The 9034-nt window shown below is 52.3% G+C and overlaps 1 protein-coding gene across 1 annotated transcript; it reads right to left on the bottom strand.

Moving 5' to 3' along the window:
* Positions 1–348: 348 nt before the first annotated feature.
* DDX20 (DEAD-box helicase 20) lies at positions 349–5906 on the bottom strand. The gene is made up of 11 exons (XM_058039733.1): positions 5722–5906; positions 5553–5647; positions 5223–5391; positions 4912–5026; positions 4688–4830; positions 4070–4208; positions 3747–3805; positions 3321–3403; positions 2755–2860; positions 2188–2289; positions 349–1833 (listed from the first exon to the last, which is right to left on the bottom strand). The coding sequence occupies exons 1-11, from the start codon at positions 5903–5905 to the stop codon at positions 737–739; spliced, it is 2292 nt and encodes a 763-aa protein (XP_057895716.1). The 5' UTR covers position 5906; the 3' UTR covers positions 349–736.
* Positions 5907–9034: the final 3128 nt, after the last annotated feature.

Below are 9034 nucleotides of genomic sequence, written 5' to 3'. Positions count from 1 at the left end.
CATAATTAAATCCTCCACCACACAGCCTGCTGCACACCTTGCTACAGAAATGTTATTTATACAGTGTTAATTAACTGGATTTAATTTGGCAGTGCAGGCATTGAGATGCTCCCTTCACTCTGCCACTTCGCTGGGATGTTATCAGCGCCTGGTGTTCACCAAGAGAATCAGGGAAAACAGGATGAGCACCAACTTGGAACACACCATGGAGAGGGAATCCAGCTTCACCCAACAGGGAGGCAGGAGGGAGGGCAGCCCTGGCACAGGGTGCCCAGAGCAGCTGTGGGTGCCCTGGAGCCCTGGCAGTGCCCAAGGCCAGGCTGGACATGGGCTGGGAGCTCCTGGCACAGGGGAAGGGGTCCCTGCCATGGCAGGAATGGAACAAGGTGAACTTTAAAGTCCCTTCCCACCCAAACCACTCTGGGATGCCATGAAACACAAGTGGGATTGTTCTGGATTTCCTGACATTTCTTATGTGGGAATGGCTGCCTTTTATCATCCTGTTTTTGCTTTGGATTGTAAAGATTCCAAGTGAGCATCCAGCTGCCTTTCTTTACCTTTTATTAACAAATTGTAACACCGTCACTGGACCTGTGTAAAACATCTACCAGACACAGCTGCTTATAAAAAGACACCATTTTCTGCAAGCCAAACAACATCTGTCTCTTGTGAGTGCCCCTTAGGCAGGGCTGTCACAGCCCTGTCCAGGCTGGTCCCAGCCAGCAGCACCAGCACATCAGTCCCCATCTCTGAGCAGCTCCTGGAGATACACCGAGTTGGTGTGGTAGGCACTGATGCAGCTCAGGTGCCAGTAGCTCCTGCTGTAGTGGGACAGTGCTGAGTAGTAGCTCTGCCAGGCCTCGTAGTAGCACCTCCAGTGGTGCTCAGAGCTGCAGCCCTGGTGGGCAGCATCCTCCCAGGAGCTGCAGCTCTGCTCCTCCTCAGCTCTGCTCCTGGCAGGACTGCAGAACTGATACTTGTGGCTTTTCTTGGCTTTAGCATTCTGTTTTGGGACTTTCTTTTTCACTTCCTTTTGCCTTGGGCTGTGGGATGGCTCCTGAGGCTGCTTTGGTGTGGGACGGGAACCTGGGGGGCCCCGGCGTGCTGGGGGCACAGGGCTTGGCTCCTGTGTGTCTGAAAAGGCCTCAGAGCAGGAATTGTTGGCCCTGCTGTTCAAGGAACCCCTGGGGCTCCCTGAGCCATCGCTGTCAGCAGACTCAGCCTCATCTGCTGCTGCCTCTGGGTGATGTTCCATCTCTTCCCACTCCACATCCCCATTCCTGGGCAGCCCACGCTGCTCTCCTGGGCCTGAGTAACTTCTTAAAATCTCCACCTCTCTCTCTGACCCTTCTTTAATGAAATAATCATAATCTTCAACGAAATCTGAGAAGCTCCAGGGACTGGTGAGTTGGGTTTTGAAAGAAGACAAGCATGGAATTTTGGGAAGATTTTGTTTTAAGGCCTCCTCATCTGGAGCCTGAGTGCTGTGCTCTCCATCCATCCTGGAGATGGGTTTGACTTGGTTCCTCTGTTCTGTGTGACAGCTGGAAGTTTGGGGGTTTCTATTTTTCTCTACTTTTGCAGGATTTGTGCACTTTTTTGTCTGTTTTTGCTTCGGAGTCTTTTTTGGCCTTTCTGCAGAGGAATTATCCCTTGGAAGATTAGAGGGAGGCTGAGGAATGTCTGGGAAGCCATTCTGGACAGGCTGCAGCTCTGGCTGCTCTGGTTTAGGACACACAGTGTCACAGTTCAGCACAGGAGCCGTGGGTATTGCAGGTTTAACTTCCACCTGCCCATCCTCAAACTGCTCCATCATTCCAGGGGGGATTGGCTCTGCACAGAAGAGAAACAAGCACCACTCAGGCAAGGGCATCCCTCCCTCTGCAGCTCACACCAGTACCCAAGAGAGGCTTCTCAAAACTGCATGTCAGACATCAAGTGAGGGCCCAAACCAACCCCTTCAATTCTCAGGAGAGTTTAAAGAGCCACAATATTTCCTTCACGGGAGGCACCAAAGGCTGCTCAAGACAAACAACACTGCATTCCCTGTGGGGAGCTGAGTGTGAGGAAAATGGGCTAAAAGCAAAGCAGCCCCAGCAGAGAAGCCACACACCAGCCCCCCTGGGCTTGTCTGAAGCTCTAACAGGAAACCACCAAGCCCAGCTGCACGCCCAGCACAGAGCCCACCTGGCAGAGGAAGAAGCTGCAGGTTGCACTTCTGAGCAATTTTCATCATGGTGTTCTCCTCCTCCCCACGGCAGCAGTAGGTCACAGCCAGCCCCAAGGTGCCTGTGGGACAGAGCAGAGTTAATTGCAGGCCCAGCAGGGCTCAGGCCAGCAGGGTCAAGCCCAGCCAGGCCCAGCCCAGCCCAGCCCAACCCAACCTAGCAGGGCTGTCCCACCGAAGCGCCCGGCACGGCTGATGCGGCGCATGTAGGTCTCCCAGTCCAGCAGAGCCCAGCCCAGCACAGGGCTCAGCCCAGCCGAGCTCAGGGCTCAGGCCCAGCCCAGCCCAGCCCAGCCCAGCAGAGCCCAGCCCAGCCCAGCCCAGCCGAGCTCAGGGCTCAGGCCCAGCCCAGCCGAGCTCAGGGCTCAGGCCCAGCCCAGCCCAGCCCAGCAGAGCTCAGGCCCAGCCCAGCCCAGCCGAGCTCAGGGCTCAGGCCCAGCCCAGCCCAGCCCAGCAGAGCTCAGGCCCAGCCCAGCCCAGCAGAGCTCAGGGCTCAGGCCCAGCCCAGCCCAGCAGAGCTGTCCCACCGAAGCGCCCGGCGCGGCCGATGCGGTGCATGTAGGTCTCCCAGTCCAGGGGCACGTCCAGGTTGATGACCAGGTTCACCTTCTCAGCATCAATTCCACGAGATGTCTGCAGCAGGGGAGGAGGAGAAAAGGGCAGTGAGAGCTGAGGAATAAAACCCAGAACCCCAGGGAGGCTGGAAGGGACCACAGTGGGGTCACCCAACACATCTGGCACTCACAGCATGCTGCCCCTAGAGCAGCTTTTAGCTGCAGAGCAACTGATAAATTGACACCTATTTTTGAGCCAGATCACAGAATGGCTTGGGTTGGATGTGCCCTAAAAGTATCCCCTCACTCCACGGGCAGGCAGATGAGGAATGGGGTGATGTCTGAGCCCCACTGTGACAATAAGTCACAGTCCACGGTGCTTGATCAGCACATTTATGTTCTCTCCAATTCCAAGCCAAATCAAATCCTCTGAAGTAACTTTATGTGCAATACTCCTGCATGCTGTAAAATTTGCAGAGCAGTTAATAAATTTGAAATGGAATCTGTAAGAAGCTTGTTTGAAAGCAGTAAAAGCTCACCAGGTCTGTGGAAATCAGAACTCTGCAGTGGAATTGCTTTAATTTAGCCATGGCATCAAGTCGCTGATTTTGATTCATGTTGCCTAGGAAGATAAAAATTAGAAGCAGGTTACATTCTTCATCTTTATGCCCCTCACATTCCAGAAAACACTGCTTTGTATCATCAGGAATAAGTCAGAAACTTCCTCAAACATCAGCTCCAAATGAGTAAAGAACGAACAAACAAAACTGGAAAACTCAGGTCACTCATTACAAAAAAATAGTCTTTTCCTTGTAGATTGAGTCTCAAAAGACCTATGAAGATTCAAATGCTATTCTCAGCTATTTAACCAGAGGTCCTGCAAGGCAAGATTTAGGAAGTTTTCCTATTTTAGGTCACATTTATGCACAATTTCAGTGGAATCAGAACACTGTGGATGGATTTACCTGAAATGCACTCAGCAGGGAAGCCTCTGGATGTCAGGATTTCAGCCAGATGTTGAGCCCTGAGGGAACACACACACACTGAAAACTGGAAATAAAACCCCAGCCTAAAACACCTGCTAGTCCTTAGGTTATTCTCTACAGGCACGGACTGCATTCTGATATTTTCAGTATCTCACACTGCATTCCTCAGGCTGCATTTCAGAGCTAAGGTTTGCAGACTGCTCTGAGACCTCACAGGTACCATAAATTTGTCATCCATGGCTGGACATCACAAGCAGTGCTCTCAAACAAGCCTTGTCCAGGTGTTATTGCAAACAAATTACCTGCTGTGCAAATTTGAGAAGACCAAGGCTTGGTTGAAAGGAATCTTGCTGAACAACTCCTGCAGGTGCTGGGTTTTTTCCTCAAAGGTTTTATGTGGGAGGGGATGGGAATTCACGATTTTGTAGTACTGCTTCAGCCCTGAGCAGGAAACCAAAACAACAGATTAGGGTTGCCATAAAAACATGCACAGAGTTCTGTAAGCGTGTGATACTGCAGCTGAAGGGAAACTGCAAACAGACACACAGGAGAGCCTCCAGGAGAAGTTTTTCTTAAAAGGCTATATTTTTTTGAATGGATAGGAAAAAGCAGAGTGTTCCATTTGTCACTGGTATTTTAACAATACAGAATCACAGACTGGTTTGGGTTGGAAAGGCCTTTAAAGACCTTCTCATTCCACTTCAAGATTCACTACATCAACACTGGGAAGCAGTATTCATAAACTGAGTAACTTAGATAGGGAAATTCCTAGAAAAATTCATAAAAACTATGAATTATCATCATTCATAAATTCATAGAAATTATGAAAAATCATGCATTCTAAAGGCACATGTTTTGGCTTTAGTGTCCCCTCTTCATCCATTGCTGACCATGCCACTGTCACTGCTTTATGTGCTTACCAAGAAGGGCAGGGTCCGTGGGGTTCAGCCTGACAAACGTGGGCTCCCTCATGTACCTGGTGAGAGCAGCAGCCAGGGACTCGGGGTAGGTGGCTGACACTGCCAGCATCTGCTTATTGACAGGCAGGGAGGAGTAGATCCAGCTGGGGACACAAGCAGGGCAGTCACTCACACGAGGGCAGCCGATATGAGCACACAGGCACCAGGGGAGGGCTCTGCCTTACTTGACCTGCTCCTGGAAGCTGCCCTCCTCCAGCAGCTTGTCTGCCTCGTCCAGCACCAGGAGCCTCACGCTGGCCGTGTTCAGGTAGTCCAGCTCGATCAGCTGCTTGATCCGCCCTGCAGGGAGGGACAGCACAAACAGCTCCAAAAACGTCACTCCAAACGCTCTAACAATGAACTTTTAAAGTATTCCTTAACCTCTGAGGCTGAGCCCTATTAATGACAACAAGCACAGCCAACCCAGCGTCCCCAGGCCCGGTTATTGAACCGTGCAGGGTCACAGGGACCCAAAGCACAACAAAGCTGCCCCTACCTGGGGAGCCCACAGCGATGTGGCACTTCTTCAGCCTGCTCCTGTCCTGGCTCAGAGGCGTGCCCCCGATGAACACATGGCACTCCAGGCCTTCCATTTTTATGCCGATGGTCGTGATCACGGCGTGGATCTGCACGGCGATCTCCCTCGTGGGAGCCAGGATCAGGATCTGCGCGGGGCAAGGGTTAAACGGGAGGCTCGGAGCCGCAGGATGGCGCTGAGAGCGCGGTGATTTAAACCAGCCGCGGTGATTTAAACCAACAAACGGCGGTATCTCACGGCGCTCGGTGCCTATCCCCAATGAGCGGCTCCCCCTCCGGCCCGGCTCACCTGCGTGGCGGGGCTCTCCAGCAGCACGGCATCCAGGGCGATGGTGGCGAACACGCAGGTCTTGCCGGTGCCGGACTTGGCCTGCACGATCAGATCTGCAAAGAGCGGCCGCGGCGGTCAGGGCAGCCCCGGGACAGCCCCGAGAGCAGCCCCCGGCCCGCCCGCTCACCCAGCCCGCAGCGCCCCAGCGGGATGGCCTTCAGCTGCACCGGGGACGGCCGATGGAAGCCGGCCGCCTCCAGCCCCGCCAGCACGGGCGGCGACAGCAGCAGAGAGCCGAAGTCGGAGGGGCCGCCGGGCAGCAGCACGTCCCGGGTGCGGAACCGGCCCGCCGCCTCCATGGGCGCCGCCATCTTGGCGGGGCGGGCGGGGGAGTCTCGCGAGAGCTGCCGTGATCCCGTGCGGGGCGAGCGCCGCCAGGGGGCGCCGTGCAGGGCACATGGCGGCGGCTCCGCCTCAGGGCGGGCGCGGAGCGGGCACGGAGCGGCCCCGGTTCGGACGGGCCGGGTCCGGCGGGCTCGGTACAACGGGGGAACAGCCCCAAAACACCGCTGAGTGCAGCTCCCGGCCCTGCACAGACACCCCCAACCCCACCCTGTGCCCGGCAGCGCTGTCCGAGCGCGCCCTGAGCGCCGGCAGCCCCGGGGCCGTGCCCATCCCCGAGCAGAGCACACAGCGCACAGAACACGCGATTTAGGAGCCTACAAAAATTCCTACAAAAAATTAACAGCACAGTGTTCACTCAGCAAAGGGCAAATGTGCTAATCTGTGTGTGCGTTACTTACTACCCTCTGTAGGGCACTTATTTGAAATGTGGGTGGGTTTATGAATATCAGCTTTTATGGTAGCGCCTTGGAGGCTCAGGACGTGCAGCTTGCATTCATTGCAAGGGGATTTGGAAAAGCTCCACAGTGGCTTCTACTGTACAAGCACATACACTGTGCCATTATTCTTACAGTGCTGGGCAGCCAAAATGAATTTTAATGGCTTTGGTGTATCACAGGCTTGGTCACGCCTTTGAAATTCCTCATGTCTATATTCCTGATGGGGAAGAAAAGTCTGTCAGATTCTGTTCAGTTATGTTTTATTGTGATGATATTTTCCTGTGAATATCTGAGCAGCAAACACCTAACCCTGCAGGACAAAGAGCAGCTCCAGTTTGGAGAGCACAGCAGCTGGCTGGGGCTGTGCCCCAGAGCACAGGTAACGGGATCTACGGGCAGGCCACTATTCCAATCACTTTTTAATTTTTAAGTGGATATTCTCATTGGTCCTCAAGGGGAAAGAGTCTCCAACATGAGATAATTGTCCCTGGATAAATCTGGGAAAGGAGACAGACAAAGACACCTGGACATAACAAACATTTGATTAAACAAAGCCTTTCATAACCCTTTTAAATTGATGTGATTTGAACAGACAAGAAAGAGCAGCGAGGAGGGACTGTTCCCAGGGGGGAAGGGCAGCGAGGAGGTGACAAAACAGCCCCCAAGAGCCATTGCAGGAGCTGCTGCCCTCTGTGTTTCTCTCACTTACTCCTTTCCTCCCCAGGTTTCATGCAGGCTGCAACACAGCCAAGGTGATGTGTGGACAGACATTATTCCGTGTGTTAATGAGACGCTCAGACGCTGCACGGCCACTCACAACGATGCTGCTGTTTGTGATTTCATTTTCCTGCAGCCCTTCAGTGCAGACAGACTCCAGGCCGTGTCCCTGCGTGTGAGGCACCCTTGGCAGGTTTGCTGTCCCTCTCCTGCTGGCTTTGGCCCTGGCTGAGGGGCTGTGTCTCATTCGGGCTCCTGTCAGTGGATCCCGTGAAGGGTTTTGTTTCACCCTCATTCCCGTAGTGAATCTTACCTGCTGCTGCTCCTGGCTTTGCTGTGAGCCCTGTGTGAGTGCTGTGAGTCACAGCACACACAGGAATCTTCTCTTTCAGCCTTGCTTTACCTCAGTGACTCTGGAGCGCTGAATTCCCATTGCTGACCTTCACATGTCAGCCCTGCCACGAGGAATCTGCAGCTCTGCCATGACATGGCTTTGCTTCTGCTTGCAGCAAGAGCCAAAGGAAGAATTCCTGCTCAGAGCAGCCTTTGGACAGCTTGACATTGAATCTGAATGCTCTGCAGGCAGAATAGGTCCTGGGAAAGGATTTAGGTTGGTGAAAGAAGCAGATGAGACGTCTTTCAGAGCTGGAGTACTGCTAAAATAACAGGTTATTTTGAAGGGATATAAACTAGCTTGGGGTCATCAAAATCCGTGAGGTTTTAAGATGTAGAGAAGCCCTGCTAGGGAAAACTCTTCCTCCCATATACACTGAGAACATGTTTTATTCCTCCAAGAAAGTGCTCCCCACATTTTTGTCCCTGCCAGAAAGTGCACATCACATATTTGATTTAATTCTGTGCTGGACCCATTTCCCCCTGAATTTATATATCAGCTTTAGGTAAGTGATGTTCTAAGACACCTCTGAGTGATGCTGCTGATGCTCCAGGGCGGGTGGTCATAATTTCAGTCTATTTCAGATTATTTCAGACTATTTCAGCCTAACACCTGCAATACCAGGACTTTGGATTTATACTAAATACTTCCCGCAGATTTATCCATGTCCTCCTTTTCTTATAAATCCACTCTTCATTTCCAACATTTAAATTCTTGTTGTGACTCATTGAAATACTGAGGTAAAATGCTCCTGGAGGTTGGTATTGGCTTCCAGAAGTGTTGTGTTGTATCTATTTTAAGAATATATTCATTATTGATTTGGACACTGCTACTGCAAGCAGGCACCAGCCTTGCCTTATTCCTTTGCCTTCAAAGGATTTGTCTTTCAGATCTGCCAAGACACGGAATTATTCCGAGCAAATCTGGTTTACATAATATTTGTAGAATATTTTGAAAGTGAGATAATCTCATCCTCCTCTCCCAGATGTTTTGAGATGAAGACAGGGAAGTTTCTCTGTTCTCTGCAGCACGTGTGAGTCACTCTTTGGAGTGTGGGCTGTATTTGTGTTTGCACTGCCATGGGAACTGTGTTTGTTCTCTGTACAGTAGGGCTTGGGACAGTGAAAGGGCCATTGATCCTGCACAGACAGTGACTGCATATTCCCCACAAATCTGACTCTGGGCACCCTGCACATTCCCTTGCCCTCTGGAAAAGAAAGCTGCATGGCACGTTACCAGGAGCAGCAAGTCTTGGGAGCAGCAGAATCCTCTCTGTTCCCTCAGTGATGACAAAGCTCTGGGCTCTTCCCAGCGAGTCTGCTGCATGCAGTTATCATCAATAATGACAAGGAGGAGGAGGAGGAGGAGGATGGTGATGGCTCACACCCACCTGAGGCACATCTCAGTGCCCTCCTGAGGAATGGACTGGGTTCCTTGTCAGGCTCATTCTTCCCAAGGATCAGGGAGAACTTCCCAGGTTTCAGATGGAATCCCAAATCCACGGGGCAGGCAGCACAGGCACATGCTGGGCGCAGCTGCAGATAAAA

This window comes from Melospiza georgiana, chromosome 23, assembly GCF_028018845.1.
Source record: "Melospiza georgiana isolate bMelGeo1 chromosome 23, bMelGeo1.pri, whole genome shotgun sequence".
Classification (NCBI taxonomy): domain Eukaryota; kingdom Metazoa; phylum Chordata; class Aves; order Passeriformes; family Passerellidae; genus Melospiza; species Melospiza georgiana.
Note: the sequence above shows the minus strand (reverse complement) of the source record. Positions and strands in the feature narration are given on the sequence as shown.